Source organism: Nerophis ophidion, linkage group LG03 (genome assembly GCF_033978795.1).
Source record: "Nerophis ophidion isolate RoL-2023_Sa linkage group LG03, RoL_Noph_v1.0, whole genome shotgun sequence".
Lineage (NCBI taxonomy): Eukaryota > Metazoa > Chordata > Actinopteri > Syngnathiformes > Syngnathidae > Nerophis > Nerophis ophidion.
Window position 1 is genome coordinate 44,615,450 of NC_084613.1, and position 20,292 is coordinate 44,635,741.

Sequence of the window (20,292 nt, forward strand, 5' to 3'; positions counted from 1 at the left end):
AATGTCTGTCACAGATCAGTGGTAGATAAACAGACCTGCCTGCGAGCTGTCTCGCTGAGACCAGTACAAGACACTGTCAGCGGTTTAACAATGTGAAGGACAGCGCTTTGGCAGCAGGACATTCCTCTTAAATCACATTGTTTTAGAAAAATGCACGATGCTGACAGATGCTATCCTCAGATTCACTTTGCTCCATAACAGGAAGAGGATGCATTTTGGACAGATGGTGTAAAGAGCAGCTGTCTTTGTTTCCATTATCAAGGAAATACATTGTCTGTTTGCTTGCTGTTATGTAATTGTATAAATGAGCACTTACAGTAAAATGCAAGCAGAGGAGTAATAATGGAAGATGGTTAGCCCGCCCACAGTAAGAATGTTTTATCCAACACAGATTTCTCTGCCCGGGATGGCGACAGGCGGAGAATCCTTGTTTTCCCAAGCAAATGAAAAATAATAATTGTTTATGGTATAATGCTGGGAACATAAATAAGTAAGAGGGTCCCTGAAAGGGGAAACCAATTATTTATGTAAGCAGTTTTAAATCACAGGGCGTTACGAGTTTTAAAAGAGTTTTAATTGATTATTTCCTGTAAATTGTCACAATATCCAGCTACAATAATATGGACTTTTTAAAATAATTAACTGATTCACAATGTGATATGTATTGTCATTCACTTAAGGAAATGTATCCATTTATGCGGTTTACAATACTACAATAATATGTGTGGGCGGTTTGTGAATGTTAGACACAATGAGCAAGAGAGGACAATTTGTATTATAGCTTGACTTCTTTTATTCATTCATAACAATTTGTATTCTCTTTCGCAGAGCCTACCCATGTCTAGTGTCAACAGCACAACTAATGGTGAGTGTTTTGGTTTGTTTGTATTTTGTCATATTGTATTGACCTGAATGGAAGACAGCCCTGAATATAAGAAAAACCCTTTATTTAAAGATTTTTATAGTGGTACCCCGGTTTTTGTATGCTTTACATTTCATAAAATTCAGTTTTCATGGAAAATGTATGCCAACATTTTGCTGTGATTGTCATACAGCTAATTTTTGCTTGTAAAGCTATGTAATCTATTTGCTTGTCTGCGGATTCGAGTGCCCAAACAAAGAACCCCGTGCATTGATGACTGAATCTCTGTGCTTTTATTGATTTGTTTTGGTGTTCATGTCTTTCTAACAAGCAAATAAATATAATATGGTCCATCACATGTAAATATACTGAACAAAAATATAAACGCAACACTGTTGTCTTTGCCCACATTTTTCATGAGTTGAGCTCAAAGATATAAAACTTTTACAATGTGCACAAAATATATAATATTGTTCACAAATCTGTCTAAATCTGTGTTAGTGAGCATGTCTTCTTTGCCAAGATAATCCATCCCGCCTCACAGGTGTGGCTGAATAAACCGCATGAATACTGCACAGGTGTGCCTTAGGCTGGCCACAATAAAAAGCCACTCTGAAATGTGGAGTTTTGCATCACCTCGCCAACGTGCCACACACCATCGAATGTGAGCATTTGCCTACTCAGCCAGGTCGAGACCCCAATGAGGACGACAAGCATGTAGATGAATTTCCCAGAGACAGTTTCTCACAGTTTGTGCAGAATATTCTCTGGTTATGCAAACCAATTGTTGCAGCAGTTTTCCGGGTGGCTAGTCTCAGATCATCATGGAGATGTACCCGCTACATGTGGAGATCCTGGGTTGGTGTGGTTACATGTGGTTTTCGGGTGTGAGACCGGTTGGATGTACTGCCAAATTCTCTGAAACGACTTTGGAGACGGCTTATGGTAGATAAATGAACATTTAATTCACGGGCAACAGGTCTGGTGGACATTCCTGCAGTCAGCGTGCCAAATGCATGCGCTTTCAAAGCTTGCAACATCTGTGTGATAACATTGCACATTTCAGGGTAGGCCTTTCACTATTGGCAGCCTATGGCACACTTGTGCAATAATCATGCTGTTTAATCAGCATCTTGATATCCCACACCTGTGAAGTGGGATGAATTATCTTGCCAAAGAGGAAATGCTCACTAACACAAATTTAGACAGATTTGTGAACAATATTTACATGAACCGTTTTTTGTGTATATAGTATAAGTTTTAAATCTTTGAGTTCAACTCATGAACAAATGGACTAAAAACAAGAGTGTTGTGTTTATATTTTTGTTCAATGTATGAATTAAACATGTATTTCAGATTTCTACATGTCAGAAAAGGCGCAGGAAAAAGCAGAGCTTATTTACTCATACACCTTTTCTGTTTTTTAGCAAACAGGCACACAATTGTTTAGCTCCTGTACTCAATGTTCAACACAAACAACCAATTAGTCAATAACTAAATCAGTAACGTTTACATAAATAAATCAATAAAGTTTACATGAATAAATAAATCATAATTCACACAATTTTCTGAATATGTAATAAATGATTACATTGTGCCTCATTTATCAAGTTCAAGATGTATATCAAGAGTCTTCTTTCTTGCACTTTGAGTTTAAACCGTTTCTTAAACTGGTTCAAATTTGTCCATTGTTTGACGTCTTAGCTTAATCCAGGGTTTCCCACACATTCATTTATTTGTGGCGGCCCGCCACGAAAGAGTTATGGCCGCCACAAATGGAAAAAAATATATATATGTATATATATATATATATATATATATATATATATATATATATATATATATATATATATATATATGTTTTTTTTTTTTTCTTTTTCGGCTTTTGACTCGCTCGACCGCTCATAAAAGCAATGGGACTCTGTCTGTGAATTGAGCTTGTAGTTATATATTATCCATCCATCCATCCATCATCTTCCGCTTATCCGAGGTCGGGTCGCGGGGGCAACAGCCTAAGCAGGGAAACCCAGACTTCCCTCTCCCCAGCCACTTCGTCTAGCTCTTCCCGGGGGATCCCGAGGCGTTCCCAGGCCAGCCGGGAGACATAGTCTTCCCAAAGTGTCCTGGGTCTTCCCCGTGGCCTCCTACCGGTTGGACGTGCCCTAAACACCTCCCTAGGGAGGCGTTCGGGTGGCATCCTGACCAGATGCCCGAACCACCTCATCTGGCTCCTCTCGATGTGGAGGAGCAGCGGCTTTACTTTGAGTTCCTCCCGGATGGCAGAGCTTCTCACCCTATCTCTAAGGGAGAGCCCCGCCACACGGCGGAGGAAACTCATTTCGGCCGCTTGTACCCGTGATCTTATCCTTTCGGTCATGACCCAAAGCTCATGACCATAGGTGAGGATGGGAACGTAGATCGACCGGTAAATTGAGAGCTTTGCCTTCCGGCTCAGCTCCTTCTTCACCACAACGGATCGGTACAACGTCCGCATTACTGAAGACGCCGCACCGATCCGCCTGTCGATCTCACGATCCACTCTTCCCTCACTCGTGAACAAGACTCCTAGGTACTTGAACTCCTCCACTTGGGGCAGGGTCTCCTCCCCAACCCGGAGATGGCACTCCACCCTTTTCCGGGCGAGAACCATGGACTCGGATTTGGAGGTGCTGATTCTCATTCCGGTCGCTTCACACTCGGCTGCGAACCGATCCAGCGAGAGCTGAAGATCCCGGTCAGATGAAGCCATCAGGACCACATCATCTGCAAAAAGCAGAGACCTAATCCTGCGGTTACCAAACCGGAACCCCTCAACGCCTTGACTGCGCCTAGAAATTCTGTCCATAAAAGTTATGAACAGAATCGGTGACAAAGGACAGCCTTGGCGGAGTCCAACCCTCACTGGAAATGTGTTCGACTTACTGCCGGCAATGCGAACCAAGCTCTGGCACTGATCGTACAGGGAACGGACCGCCACAATAAGACAGTCCGATACCCCATACTCTCTGAGCACTCCCCACAGGACTTCCCGAGGGACACGGTCGAATGCCTTCTCCAAGTCCACAAAGCACATGTAGACTGGTTGGGCAAACTCCCATGCACCCTCAAGAACCCTGCCGAGAGTATAGAGCTGGTCCACAGTTCCACGACCAGGACGAAAACCACACTGTTCCTCCTGAATCCGAGGTTCGACTATCCGACGTAGCCTCCTCTCCAGTACACCTGAATAAACCTTACCGGGAAGGCTGAGGAGTGTGATCCCACGATAGTTGGAACACACCCTCCGGTCCCCCTTCTTAAAGAGAGGAACCACCACCCCGGGCTGCCAATCCAGAGGTACCGCCCCCGATGTCCACGCGATGCTGCAAAGTCTTGTCAACCAAGACAGCCCCACAGCATCCAGAGCCTTAAGGAACTCCGGGCGGATCTCGTCCACCCCTGGGGCCTTGCCACCGAGGAGCTTTTTAACTACCTCAGCGACCTCAGCCCCAGAAATAGGAGAGTCCACCACAGATTCCCCAGGCACTGCTTCCTCATAGGAAGACGTGTTGGTGGGATTGAGGAGGTCTTCGAAGTATTCCTTCCACCTATCCACAACATCCGCAGTCGAGGTCAGCAGAACACCATCCGCACCATACACGGTGTTGATAGTGCACTGCTTCCCCTTCCTGAGGCGGCGGACGGTGGTCCAGAATCGCTTCGAAGCCGTCCGGAAGTCGTTTTCCATGGCTTCCCCGAACTCTTCCCATGTCCGAGTTTTTGCCTCCGCGACCGCTGAAGCTGCACACCGCTTGGCCTGTCGGTACCTGTCCACTGCCTCCGGAGTCCTATGAGCCAAAAGGACCCGATAGGACTCCTTCTTCAGCTTGACGGCATCCCTCACCGCTGGTGTCCACCAAGGGGTTTTAGGATTGCCGCCCCGACAGGCACCAACTACCTTGCGGCCACAGCTCCGATCTTCCGCCTCGACAATAGAGGTGCGGAACATGGTCCACTCGGACTCAATGTCCAGCACCTCCCTCGTGACATGTTCAAAGTTCTTCCGGAGGTGGGAATTGAAACTTTGTCTGACAGGAGACTCTGCCAGACGTTCACAATGCGTCCGGCATCCTCCCCCACCATCGCAGCCAACTCACCACCAGGTGGTGATCGGTAGAAAGCTCCGCCCCTCTCTTCACCCGAGTGTCCAAAACATGAGGCCGCAAATCCGATGACACAACTACAAAGTCGATCATGGAACTGCGGCCTAGGGTATCCTGGTGCCAAGTGCACATATGGACACCCTTATGTTTGAACATGGTGTTTGTTATCGACAAACTGTGACGAGCACAAAAGTCCAATAACAAAACACCACTCGGGTTCAGATCCGGGCGGCCATTCTTCCCAATCACGCCTCTCCAGGTTTCACTGTCGTCGCCAACGTGAGCGTTGAAGTCTCCCAGTAGGACAAGGGAATCACCCGGGGGAGCACTTTCCAGTACTCCCTCGAGTGTTCCCAAAAAGGGTGGGTACTCTGAACTGCTGTTTGGTGCATAAGCACAAACAACAGTCAGGACCCGTCCCCCCACCCGAAGGCGGAGGGAGGCTACCCTTTCGTCCACCGGGTTGAACTCCAACGTACAGGCTTTGAGCCGGGGGGAAACAAGAATTGCCACCCCAGCCCGTCGCCTCTCACTGCCGGCAACGCCAGAGTGGAAGAGGGTCCAATCCCTCTCGAGAGAAGTGGTTCCAGAGCCCTTGCTGTGCGTCGAAGTGAGTCCAACTATATCCAGCCGGAATTTCTCGACTTCGCGCACTAGCTCAGGCTCCTTCCCCCCCAGTGACGTGACGTTCCACGTCCCAAGAGCTAGCTTCTGTAGCCGAGGATCGGACCGCCAAGTGCCCTGCCTTCGGCTGTCGCCCAGCTCACAATGCACCCGACCTCTATGGCCCCTGCTATGGGTGGTGAGCCCATTGGAGGGGTGACCCACGTTGCCTCTTCGGGCTGTGCCCGGCCGGGCCCCATGGGAACAGGCCCGGCCACCAGGCGCTCGCCATCGTGCCCCACCTCCGGGCCTGGCTCCAGAGGGGGGCCCCGGTGACCCGCGTCCGGGCGAGGGAAATCTGGGTCCATGGTTTTTCATCTTCATAAAGGTCTTCGAGCTGCTCTTTGTCTGATCCCTCACCTAGAACCTGTTTGCCTTGGGAGACCCTACCAGGGGGCTTTATGCCCCCGGACAACATAGCTCCTAGGATCATTGGGACACGCAAACTCCTCTAAATTGTAAATATTATATAAATATGAATATAAATATGTACATAAAGTGTTGTAATTATATTCCAACTACGCGTTCTTCTTGGTCATCGCGCCCCAACCCCCCTCCCCCTCATATCGCGATACACGATATATATCTCGGTATTTTGCCTTAGCCTTGAATGAACACTTGATAATAATAATAATAATAATAATAATAATAATAATAATGATAATAATAATAATACCTGGGATTTATATAGCGCTTTTCTAAATACCAAAAGTCGCTTTACGTGTGGGGGCGCGGGGGTCTGGGGGAGGAGGAAGATGGCTAAAAACAACTTTATTAGAAAAGAGAACTAAGATAAGAAAGCAAGAAAACAAAAAAAAGAAAAAGAATAAAGAAACACTAAGGGCTGGGTCAGTTTGGAAAGGCTAGTCTGAAGTGGTGAGTTTTTAGGGTGGTTTTGAAGGTCGGGAGGGAGGGGGCATCTCTGATGTGCCTGGGCAGAGCGTTCCAGAGAGAGGGGGCAGCCACGGAGAAGGCCCTTTCACCCCAGGTTCGGCGCCTGGTCTTGGGGATCTCCAGGAGGCCGGCATCACTAGACCTGAGGGAACGGGATGGGACATGTGGCTGGAGGAGGTCAGAGAGGTAGGGTGGAGCCAGGTTAAGGAGTGCCTTATGGTGAGGAGTATTTTAAAGGTGATTCTGTATTCGACAGGCAGCCAGTGGAGGTCATGAAGGACGGGTGTGATGTGCTCTCTGGAGCGGGTTCCGGTGAGCAGGCGGGCAGCGGAGTTCTGGACATATTGCAGTTTATTGAGGGTTTTGGAGGTGATGCCGTAGAGGATGTTGTTGCAGTCGTCTAGCCGGGATGAGATGAAGGCGAGGATGAGGGTTTCAGCAGCAGAGGATGTGAGTGAGGGCCGGACACGGGCAATGTTTCCGGGGATAGAAGATTGCAGTTTTGATGACCTAGACCTGAGGGAACGGGACGGGACATGTGGCTGAAGGAGGTCAGAGAGGTAGGGTGGAGCCAGGTTATGGAGTGCCTTGTGGTGAGGAGTATTTTAAAGGTGATTCTGTATTTGACAGGCAGCCAGTGGAGGTCATGAAGAATAGGTGTAATGTGCTCCCTGGAGCGGGTTCCGGTGAGCAGGCGGGCAGCGGAGTTCTGGACATATTGCAGTTTATTGAGGGTTTTGGAGGTGATGCCGTAGAGGATGCTGTTGTAGTAGTCCAGCCGGAATGAGATGAAGGCGTGGATGAGGGTTTCGGCAGCAGAGGATGTGAGGGAGGGCCGGAGACGGGCAATGTTTCTGAGGTGGAAGAATGCAGTTTTGGTGATGTGGTTTACGTGGGGGAGGAAGGAGAGGGTAGGATCGAAAATTACACCTAGATTGCGGATGTGGGTGGAGGTAGTGACAAGGGAGCCGTCGATGTTTAATGAAAAGTCCTGAGTGGAGCAAGTGATGGAGTCGGGGCCAATGATGATTATTTCAGATTTGTTGCAGTTGAGTTTTAGAAAGTTTTTTTGCATCCAGGTTTTTATGTCTGTGAGGCTGGTGGAGTGGGTGGCTGTGGTGATGGTCGTGGTGGAAAGGTATAGTTGTGTGTCGTCGGCATAGCAGTGAAATTGAAGGCCGTGGTAGGAGGTAGGAGGTAGATGGTGAAGAGTAGGGGGGCAAGTACTGAGCCCTGGGGGACGCCGTGGGTGACTGGGGCAGTGGAGGAGGTGCAGTTGTTGGTTAAGATGAATTGTTGACGTTCAGAGAGGTAGAATTTCATCCAGGGGAGGGCAGTGCCGGATAAATCAAGGGAGGAGTGAGTGGAGGCGTGATAGGAGGATGGAGTGGTTGATGGTGTCCAAGGCAGCACTGAGGTCGAGGAGGATGAGGATGGAGAGGGAACCAGAGTCGGCGGAGAGGAGGATGTCATTGGTGACCTTGAGGAGGGCAGTTTCTGTGCTGTGGAGTAAGCGGAAGCCGGATTGGAACGTTTCGTATAGGTTATTGTGGTGAAGGTGGGATTTGATTTGGGAGGCAACTGCACGTTCGAGACTTTTAGAGAGGAAGGGGAGGTTGGAGATGGGCCTGTAGTTGTTGGGGGAGTTGGGGTCGACACTGGGTTTCTTGAGAATGGGGGTGATGGCAGCCAGCTTGAGGGCAGGAGGGACAGAGCCAGTAGATAGGGAGGAGGTAATTATAGTGGTGAAGGGAGGCAGGCTATCACTACAGTGGATGGGATTGGGTCGACGATGCGGGTGGAGGCTTTCATACCAGAAGTTATGGAGGATAGGTCAGTTGTGGTGATTTCGGAGTAGAAGGTGAGTGGGTGGTGGTGGTGATGGTCGTGGTGGAAAGGTATAGTTGTGTGTCGTCGGCATAGCAGTGAAATTGAAGGCCGTGGTAGGAGGTAGGAGGTAGATGGTGAAGAGTAGGGGGGCAAGTACTGAGCCCTGGGGGACGCCGTGGGTGACTGGGGCAGTGGAGGAGGTGCAGTTGTTGGTTAAGATGAATTGTTGACGTTCAGAGAGGTAGAATTTCATCCAGGGGAGGGCAGTGCCGGATAAATCAAGGGAGGAGTGAGTGGAGGCGTGATAGGAGGATGGAGTGGTTGATGGTGTCCAAGGCAGCACTGAGGTCGAGGAGGATGAGGATGGAGAGGGAACCAGAGTCGGCGGAGAGGAGGATGTCATTGGTGACCTTGAGGAGGGCAGTTTCTGTGCTGTGGAGTAAGCGGAAGCCGGATTGGAACGTTTCGTATAGGTTATTGTGGTGAAGGTGGGATTTGATTTGGGAGGCAACTGCACGTTCGAGACTTTTAGAGAGGAAGGGGAGGTTGGAGATGGGCCTGTAGTTGTTGGGGGAGTTGGGGTCGACACTGGGTTTCTTGAGAATGGGGGTGATGGCAGCCAGCTTGAGGGCAGGAGGGACAGAGCCAGTAGATAGGGAGGAGTTAATTATAGTGGTGAAGGGAGGCAGGCTATCACTACAGTGGATGGGATTGGGTCGACGATGCGGGTGGAGGCTTTCATACCAGAAGTTATGGAGGATAGGTCAGTTGTGGTGATTTCGGAGTAGAAGGTGAGTGGGTGGTGGTGGTTGGAGAGTAAAGGGGGGGCATGATCGGGTTAGGGAAGGAGGTGGGAGAGGAGGCGGCCAGTTCAGAGTGGATGGTGTTGATTTTTGATTGACAAAATGATAAAAATTCTCCACATTTGCTGGTGGTGAATGAGGTGGTGGTGGTGTCCATGGGTTTGAGGAGTTGGGTTACGGTAGAGAAGAGTATCTTGGGGCTGTGGCTCCCTTATTGTATGACGGAGGAGTAGTGGGAAGTGCGTGCATTGTTGAGGGCATCCCTGTATTCCTGTTGGTGTAGTGTGTAGATGTCCAGGTGAACAGTGAGAGCGGTTTTCTTTGAGAGCTGCTCAAGCTGCCGGCCCTTGGCTTTAAGGTGACTGAGGTGATCAGTGTACCAGGGGCCGATGTGGGTGTAGGAGACAGTTTTGGTTTTTATGGGGGCGAGTTGATTGAGACAGGAGGAGAGTGCGCTGTTGTAGCTGTTTACCAGTTCAGTGGGGGAGGCGTTCAAAGTGAGGGTGTGATCGGAGGTGGTGTCAGTCAGTAGGGCGGAAAGAGAGGGGAGGTGGATTGATTTCATGTTCCGGTATGATATGGAGTGTTGCTGCTTGATAAGGGGGGTGGGGACGTCTATGTCCAGGGTGAGGGCCAGGTGGTCTGTGAGGTTGAAGCTGGTGAGGTTGCTGATGGAGAGTCCAGTGGTGCAAATTAAGTCCAGGTTGTGTCCTTTTTGTGGGTGGGGAAGTCAACGCGTTGAGTGATATTAAATGAGTTGAGAATGTTCAGAAATTCAGTGGCAGTTTTGCAGGTGGTGGAATCAACATGAATGTTGAAATCTCCCAGTAGAATGACTGAAGGTCAAATGGCACAGAGTTGGGTGAGAAATTCAGAGAGATCGGAAAGGAATGCAGGGTTGGGTTTGGGGGGGCGGTAGATGATTGCAGTGACCAGGGGTTTGGGGCCAGGCAGCTTGAATGACTGGTGCTCAAAGGAGGAGGGTGTTGTAATGGTTACAGCAGTGGGTTTCAAGTGTTGGCGGTATATTGTAGCTATACCGCCACCACGACCGTCACATGGTTTGTCCATGTAGGTGTATCCTGGGGGTGTAGCTCTGTTGAGGTGAATGTATTCCAGTGGATTTTGCCAGGTTTCGGTTATGCTGAAAAAGTCTATGTTGTTGTCAGTTATGAATTCACCGAGCATTTGTCCATTTTTATTGAGTGAGCGGGTATTGAGCAGAGCGAATTTGAGGGATGGGTGAAGTTGGATGGGTGGGGGAGCTTTGGTTAATGGTTGCAGATAGGCAGAGCGCACGTGTGGTTTGTTATTGTGATGACGTGTGATGTCACTGGGGGTGGAGCGGTTGCGTGACCAGAGTGATGGGATGCAGTGTTGTTCAGTCCGGGAGAAAATAAACTTTCTGTGGGAGCTTTTGTGGATGTATCTGGGTCGGCGATACAGTCTGTGTGTTTTGATGGTTGCTGTGATGTCTGGAGGTATGGTGATGTGGTTGTTGAGTTTGAGGAGTTTGAGAAGTTGCAGAGCGGAGTATTTGAGTAGCATGCTGGCAGTGGTGGCTATTAGCCTGGGATCGTTGGCCGACGGCCGCACACTTGTTGGCCAGAGATGGAGAGACAGGCACAGCGCGACGATCCACAGCATGACAGAGGAGAGGAGAGAGGAGTTGGTGGAGGAACAGCGGTCCGTGATTTGCGGGAGGGTCCCGCGCCGGCTGCGTGTTGTTGCTGCTAGGGCAGGGTGGCTGGAGGCTGGCTAGCTGTTAGCCACCAGCTGCAGAGCGGTGGCTAGTTAGGAGAGAGATAACTGTGGCTAGCTGTTAGCCACAAGCTGCGGAGCGGTGGCTAGTTAGCAAAGAGCTAACTGTGGAGGCAGTGATCCCAGTCAACAAGGACTAATCGCACCGACAGCAGGAGGGCTGTCCGGGGGGGGTACCTCACGCAGTGGCAAAGAATGGCACAGAAAGCCGGTGGGATCCAGTTACGTGGCCCACTGGTCGCGGGGAACTGTACTAAACTGGCTGGTTGCCGGCTAGCCCTGAAGCCGCCAGCTAACCAGGGAGCGGCGCTGATGTGGCCGGTTGCCGGTTAGCCCTGAAGCCGCCAGCTAACCAGACAGTCGGCGGGTAGCCAGGAGGGCTATTAACGGTACAATCCGGGATAACAGTCCGGGAAACAGCTCGTAGTGGCAGGTTGTTGCTGGGCGATGGTAGCCAGGAGAATCAGTGGAGCCAGCGGGTGAGTGAAACATCTGTCATCTGTCATAAAAAAATCCAAGCTGAGCCAGGTGACGAAGTGGGTAAAAGTTGACAAGTAGAAAGCTACACACTTAATACACACTTAGTATAAAACAAAACAAAACAAAAAAGATACTAAGTCGCATAAAACTAAAACTAAGGATACATATAATCACAGCAGTCTGATAATTTTATGTGTCTACATTAAAACATTCTTTTTCATACTGTATTAATATATGCTCATTTTAAACTTTCATGCAGAGAAGAAAATCACAACTATGTCAATTGACCAAAACTGTATGTATTAAAGTTATTAGCAGGTAACTTTTCAAATGATGCTACATATTAGCAGTAATGCTACTTTTGGTAGCAATGCTTGTGCCCCACACTTGACAAATTGAAGTTGTCTATTTGACATCTTCCCGCTTGAAGCCGAACCACCTGGACCCCCTGCTATTTTTCTTGGGAATACATTTTTCCTACATTCGCACCTTCTTGCTCTCGTATTACCTCTCGCACAGCTTCGCTAGCATCACAGGTAACGTTACCCACGCTGCTACCGCGTGCCGGGCCAAGCCTCATGATATAAGCAGTTTGTACACACTCATAAGTGAATGCCAAACATACTTAGTCTACAGCTATACAGGTCACACTGAGGGTGGCCGTATAAACAACTTTAACACTGTTACAAATATGCATCACACTGTGAACCCACACCAAACAAGAATGACATACACATTTCGGGAGAACATCCGCACCGTAACACAACAGAACAAATACCCAGATCCCCTTGCAGCACTAACTCTTCCGGGACGCTACAATACACGCTACCACCTATAAGGTTAATTTGTTCAACCTTGGCCCGCGGCTTTGTTCGGTTTTAAATTTTGGCCCTCTCTGTATTTGAGTTTGACACCCCTGCTGTAGTGTAATGCCCGCAGCTAAAAGCAACTGCGTGAGAACGTATACTCGAATATCACGATAGTCATTTTCTATATCGCACAGAGACAAACCCTCATTATATTTTGCCCAGCCTTACTGCCAACAACTTTTTTCTTGTACATTTTTAATCGTTTTCAACTTGGCCTAATCATTTATTGGTTAATAATCATTATTCATTAATGTTGTTTTTGATAACATTGTGTACCTAATAAAGTGTCACTGAGTCTTGATATGACGACCAGCCATTAACATTATAAATGGATCCAATCATCAGTGATCAAATGACTCATTCCTTTTAACGCAGCATGCATAGATATACAGTTTGATTTATTCATGTGACTTAGTGGTAGTAATTGATGTTGCAGTTACTGAATAATCTTGATTTGTTACCCTCTTCATATGGCCAGAGCTTGTATAATTATAAGAGAACATGCAGAAATGAAAGAGCACAGAGTGCAAAAAAAGGAAAGTGGCCTGCTTTTGCACTGTTCAACATTAAAGTTGATGACCCTGTGGTCTTCTCTGGATGCTTCCCCAGCCTTTCCCTCCCACCATGTCTGTCTTTTATAAACAGCTGTTGCGGTGTCAGGTTCCATTCCGTGCCCTGAGAGGTCACAACAGTCCCAGCGGTGCCCGCGGGGCAGCTCGGCTCCGGTGAGCCTCCGTTCATGGCCATGTTTTTTAGTATTTGTTTTCTCTTCTTCTCTGTTTGGTCAACCATATTAATTCCTATTCCACTCCCTGCTGTGACTGTACAATTAGGATACTTTCATGCACTTTAATCTCACATAATATCTTAATGCACTGTAAACTGCCTCCTAATGAAAACAGTGTATCACAAAAAATGGTCATTAATGACCAAAAAACATCATTCAATATTGTACTTTTAAAATGCAATAAGAAAACTGAAATATATGCATTATTTATACATGTAATCTTCCAGTCTTTACCATATACTGGCCAGCGCTCTTAAAAAGTGTCAGTTCTGAATTAATTACCAGATGCTTTGTAATCTGAAAAAAAATGATCAAGATACTATTTTTTTTTTGGTTTGTTTGTTTGTTTTCAGATTGTTTTGTTTTTTGTTTTTTTTACATATATACAGTTTCAAAATGATGCGTCACATTTTCACATTTTCTTCACAAAATGTCAAAAAATGATTACATCTGATATCACTGCTTTAACAGTTTTACAGCGTTATTTTAATTCATTATTTATTTATTATGATTTATTATAAAATTTCCTGTAAATTGTCACAATGTCCAATAATATGGACTTTTTAAGATGAATAATAACTGATTCACAATGTGATATGTATTGTCATTCACTTAAGAATATGTATCCGTATTTAAGGTTTACTATACTACAGTAATATTGTGTATTTCTGTTTGTTTGTATAACCTTATGTGAAAACAGAGAGAAAAACTATCTTTCATATTTGTTGTCTGCGTTTAGGGTTACAACATAAACTTAACATTTTAAATATGTTTTTAGATATCACAGAATGTCCACTGTAGTATTAATCAAAACCTTTGTTTTGCGTCTGTGATTCCTTCCTCTCTAGGGCTAAAAATTAAAAGTATAGATTTTACTAAAATATTTTTCTTTTTGAAATTTTACAGCAAATCTGTGGTATTTCAGTAAGTAGTTGTTGTTCTTCTGTGTTATTCTACAGAAAATCTTGCATCTTGTGCAACATCTTGTTTTGCCCTTGCAACCTTAATTTCACCATAGTTGCACAATATGCATACATGCTTCTGAACATGAATTCTTGTTTTAAACGGTGTCTTGTCTTTGTCTTTTTCGCTTCTTCCACTCTCTTGCTATTGTGGTCAAGTTATTGGTAATACAACAGGTCTTTTTCCAGGTGCTGCTTATAGCCCAGGAACCGTTCATTGTTCTTTGCTCGTGGGTTACTCTTTCTTGTTAGACCTGTACTTTGTCCAGGAATTGGTGATGGCAACGTTAAAGAAATAAGCAATCACACGCACAAGATACAGGATTTGGTTTTGCTTGCCATGCAGTAGGTATTGTGACTGCACGTGTTCTCACCTGGAACAGAGGCCTCACTTATTAAGCTTGCATACGCACAAACCTGCCGTAAGCCCTTTTTCAAGGCAAAGATGAGATGTGTCAAGAGTAAACTTGATGTTGGAAAAGTGCGTTGCCGCACGACAACGTCATGCTTCACGTATGCACATTTCTACATGCTATGGATACTTTGGTGACACACAGAGACGGTCAATCGGGCTTTGCCAATATTTGTTTTTCGAGGCAAGGACACAAAATTCACTTTTTCCTCAATGCATTTAATTCTGCATTATCATATTTTTTAGGACGTCTATTTATTTATCCAGGCTATCATTTTGCCACCTATTGCTGTCACAATGTGTGGCTGAGATGCCAGTACAGCTTGGCCATTCGCGCGGACAGCTGTATCAGGCCGCCTGTGGTTGAGGCACAATGGCACCGGGGACGGTGGGGGATTGTCCCGACTTCATGTCACGTGGCTGCTACCGCAAGTAGTTCTTCTATGTTTGAATAATAAATTGGGTAATCCAACAAGAGTCAAAGCCTTTCATATCCTTTTACAAAACCCAAAACCAGTGAATTTGCACATTGTGTAAATGGTAAAAAAAAAAAAAAAAGAATACAATGATTTTAAAATCCTTTTCAACTTATATTCAATTGAATATACTGCAAAGACAAGATATTTAATGTTTGAAATGAGAAGCTTATTTTTTTTTTGCAAATAATCACTAACCTGGAATTTAATGGCAGCAACACATTGCAAAAAAGTTGACACAGTTGGCATTTTTACCACTGTGTTACATCACCTTTCCTTTTAACAACACTTAGTGAGCGTTTTGGGAACTGAGGAGACCAAGTTCTGAAGCTTTTTAGGTGGATTTTTTTTCCCATTCTTGCTTAATATACAGCTTAAGTTGTTTTAAAGTCTGGGGTCTCCGTTGTTGTATTTGACACTTCATAATGCGCCACACATTTTGAATGGGGTACAGGTCTGGAATACAGGCAGGCCGGACTCGGACCTGAACTCTTTTACTACGAATACACTCTATTGAAACACTTGCAGAATGTGGCTTGGCATTGTCTTGCTGAAATAAGCAGGGGCGTCCATGAAAAAGAAGTTGCTTGGATGGCAACATATGTTGGTCCAAAACCTGTATGTACATTTCAGCATTAATGGTGCCTTCACAGATATGTAAGTTACCCATGCCGTGGGCACTAATACACCTCCATACCATCACAGATGCTGGCTTTTGAACTTTGCGCCTGTAACAATCCGGATGGTTCTTTTCCTCTTTGGTCTGAACGAAACAACCTCCAAAGTTTTCAAAAACAATTTGAAATGTGGACTCGTCAGACCACAGAACACTTTTCCACTTTGCATCAGTACATCTTAGATGAGCTCTGGCCCAGCGGAGACAGCTGCGTTTTTTGGTGTTGTTAATAAATGTTCTCTTTGTATAGTACAGTTTTAACTTGCACTCATAGATATAGCGACAAACTGTAGTTACTGACAGTGTTTTTCTGAAGGGTTCCTGAGCCCATGGGGTGATATCCTTACACACTGATGTCGCCTTTTGATCGAAGGTCACAGGCATTAAATGTTGGTTTTCGGCCTTGCTGCTAACGTGCAGTGATTTCTACAGATTCTCTTAACCTTTTGATGATATTGCGGACTGTAAATGGTAAAATCTCTAAATTGAGAAATGTTGTTCTTAAACTGTTCGACAATTTGCTCATGCATTTGTTCACAAAGTGGTGACCCTGGCAACATTTTTGTTTGTGAATGACTGAGCTTTCATGGAAGCTACTTTTATACCCAATCATGGCACCCACCTGTTCCCACCTAGCCTGTTCACCTGTGGGATGTTCCAAATAAGTGTTTAATAAGTATTCCTCAACTTTCTCAGTCTTTTTTGCCACTTGTGCCAGATTTTTTGAAACATGTTGAAGGCATCAAATTTCAAATGAGCTAATATTTGCAAAAAATAACAAAGTTTACCAGTTGAAATGTTAAGTATCTTGGCTTTGCAGCGTATTTAATTGAATATAAGTTGAAAAGGATTTGCAAATCATTGTATTCTGTTTTTTTTTTTACGATTTACAGAGCGTGCCAACTTCACTGGTTTTGGGTTTTGTATATATGCTGGCATGTTTACTTTTAAAAGGATGCAAACAAAATTTTACATAATTTTCAGAAGAAACTATAATCTGTCTGTGAGCAGGCTACTGTATGAACACATTTTGTTGCAAATTGCACAAATTATATTTATATTGGGGGTAATTAGAGTCACCACTGCAGCGACTATTATTTTACAATGGGTGAGCACTACTTTATCGCCGATCAGCTAGTCTCTTTAGGTCATGCACATCCATCTTCTTCTTTACCTTCTTCCTGATGTCCAATAATTTATTTTCTATTTATACTTGAGGCCTCTGGACTTTGTCTTTCTCAGACCATATGGTGCAGACATGTTTCCCATGTGCAGTGGAAGCCATCATCAATAGCTCATCATACTACTGTGTGATCGCAAACTAAGGACTTCTCCTGATCCCGATTAGCATGATTGGCACTTCCCTTCCTTTGTCATCTGGCAACAGACATGACTTTGGTACAAGGTTTTCTGTTATGGTTCCATTTAAGGATGTAACAATAAACGGTATTAATGATAAAATGTAGTAAAACTTTTCTAAATTATTTTAAAACCAAGTTTCTAGAGAAGAAAGTTAGCGTGCTTGAATTCAAGCATGAATAAAGACACAATAGCCATGTTTACACAAATAAAGGCCCAATGAAAATAAAAAATGCTACATATAAATAAACACGTCAATCAGAATATTCTAATCCGATACGGTCCTTTTGGAAATAAATTTATTTTAAAACGAGAGAGGTGGTTTATTTACTCAACTGCAGAGAGTACTGGCTCTAATTAAAGATTAAGCTTGGTGTTATTTTTTCAAACAGTGTCTTTGGATTTCCAATTAACCAAGTGGAAATATTTAATGCAAACATAGCTAATAATGTATCTCCTCATTAAAAATGTCCCACCCCAAGCTTAGTTGATCAGACACCAATGTGTTTTTACAAGTTTAAATTGTGTAAAACACGTTGCTGTCCGAGCAACTAAGCTATTCAATTGTGCACATTTAACCTGTGTGTTTGCCTGATGAAGAACACAGGCAATTGCCTTGCCTCCAAACTTTGCATAAACATCCATCCATCCATTTTCTACAGCTTATTCCCTTTGGGCTCGCTGGGGGCGCTGGCGCCTTTCTCAGCTGCAATCGGGTGGAAGGCGGAGTACACCCTGGACAAGTTGCCACCTCATCGCAGGGCCAACACAGATAGACAATAGTCACACTCACATTCACACACTAGGGCCAAATTTTAGTGTTGCCAATCAACCTATCCCCAGGTGCATGTCTTTGGAAGTGGGAGGAAGCAGGAGTACTCGGAGGGAACCCACGCATTCACGGGGAGAACATGCAAACTCCACACTGAAAGATCCCGAGCCTGGGATTGAACCCAGGACTACTCAGGACCTTCATATTGTGAGGCAGACGCACTAACCCCTATGCCACTGTGAATCCATCGCATAAACAAATACTTAAAATTAAATTAAATACAAAAAATTAATAAATTTATTAATTTTTTGTCTTAATTTGTGCGCTCAAGCATACATAAAAATACTTAATCATGATCGTTTTTAAAGCTTCACCCTCCCTTCTCATGCAATGGACTATTCCATCTTACTGACCATGTCCAGACTTGATTCAAGAAAATGTTGTTCCTTCTGCCAAGGAAAATAAAGTGTTTTTTTGTTTGTTTAGTTTTTTAATAAAATGTCATTAAAATATTTTTGTGTGTGTTTAAGTACTTTTTAAGGATATTCAACAATATATTGATAGTAATGATAACAATAACAGGGATACGAAATCACACGGTTACGTCCCTAGTTCCGGTTGCTTGCACAGCACAGCATTCATCGATGAATTGTGAATTACGTTTGATATCGCGCTTTTCTTTAGTGTTTCAAAGTGTTTTACATAGTGAACGCTTGATAGATGTGATGTAGCAGTCAAATTACACATGGGAATAATTTCAACCATGCGCAGGACTGCAACTGCCCCAATTCCCAACTTGTAATCAGCAAATGCATCTTTCCCCTAATGTACTTCAAAATTTGGCATCAGTTCATCTGGAGAAACTGGACAAACATTTTATGTATTTTATCTCTTGCCCGGAGTAAAATTGCCTAAAGGGGTCATTCACTCATCAATGCAGACTTCTCCTGTCTCCTTTGCCTTTTTTCTTACCAGAAGAGGCCTGATTCTTCAAAGAAAATATTGCTTCTTTGTTTTAATGCTGTTTCCATATCATTGACAATCTTCAGTGAGTTACTAAAGTGTAGAACATACTTCTTGCCATTTTCTGACTTATGATTTGGGCTTTGGTTTTGCTGGTCTAAAACATGTTGATTCTTGGATGACGAAGGCAGGCTAGGGTGGAATATATGATGAAAAAAATACCTTAAAGACAATCAATGTCTTGTATGCAGGGCCGTTGCTAGGAATTCTGGGCCCCTTTACCATATTCATTGCCACCTTAATTTTTTTTCAGTGTTCTTGACGATGCCTGGTGTAATAGACCCAATTTGTTGCCTTTTTTATAATTACCGACTTAACAAGTTGGTGTATTATTCTGTAAAGTATGTATTACTAGTCGTCTTATTCTCATTTCTTGGATTTGGAAATCAATCAGTTGCAATTCCAATTAACCATATAACAAATGATTATAGTGGGTATTTTTTGTATTTACCAATCGAGCACTGGTATGCAAAAAAACTAAGTGTCCTGAGTCAAGACAGTGTGTAAGTAAATGTGCAAGCAAAAATAAAGAACACATGGAATACGTTGTTTTAGGCAAAAATAAACAACAACAAGCCTCATTTAATCTAAGTTCAAGTTTAAATGGGCTTGTTTGTTCACTGCAAGTCTCATCAGGAGGTCTTTGAAGTCCAACTGTCGGCTTAGCTGGCTTTCAATTGTAAGTCTACCACAGCTATTCAACCTCTTGGCTTGTTATGGATCTGAGATAGTTGTGAACTCGTTTCAGTTTGCTCAAAGCCCTTTCCCCATCTGCGACAGTCACAGTTAATGTTATGATATGAAAGTCAGTGTAAAACTGTCCGTAATTCCAAATAGTCTTTTTGACTTTGCTGTTGATTGACAACACTAAGTTGGCCCTAGTGTGTGAATGTGAGTGTGAATATTGTCCGTCAATCGGTGTTGGCCCTGCGATGAGGTGGCGACTTGTCCAGAACGTACCCCACCTACCGCCCGAATGCAGCTAAGATAGGGTCCAGCATCCCCCGTGACCCCGAAAGGGATAAGTGGTAGAAAATGGATGGATGGATGTTTTCAGCTATTATGTTGTCTTTTATTCTATATTGCTATGAAAACAAATAACAAATATTTGAACATTTAACTTTTTTGTATTTAGGCTATTCAAACGTTCCACTATTTTACAGGACCACAGTGAACACATCATGATAACGTAACTGACCTTCATCATATCCTCATAATTACTAATTATGCTCATAATTACTAATTATGAGCATCTGACAAAGGTAATTATTCAGTTACTATTATATGCTGAGTAGAACTTGAATGTGTCATAATACAATTCAATGCAGTCTCTGAATGGGCGCACACTGGAATACTGTCTAATTGTGATATTTGTGAAACACACAGTAACACCATTGCTCTACAATGAACTAGCGACTTCTTTTTTGTAATGAACTGGGGACTTGTCCAGAGTGTAGTCTGCTGAAAATTATGCTAAATAGCAACTGACGCTTTGTCAAACTTGGAATTGCCACAAGACAC

The 20,292-nt window shown here is 44.5% G+C and overlaps 1 protein-coding gene across 1 annotated transcript in view; it reads left to right on the forward strand.

The window, feature by feature from the left end:
- The window catches only part of pgfb (placental growth factor b), a 53,148-nt gene that overhangs the window by 29,913 nt on the left and 2,943 nt on the right, over window positions 1–20,292 (forward strand). Inside the window, exon 2 of the mRNA XM_061893719.1 lies at window positions 829–865. Within this exon, the coding sequence (XP_061749703.1) occupies window positions 829–865 (37 nt within the window). The remainder of the gene's footprint in view (window positions 1–828; window positions 866–20,292) is intronic.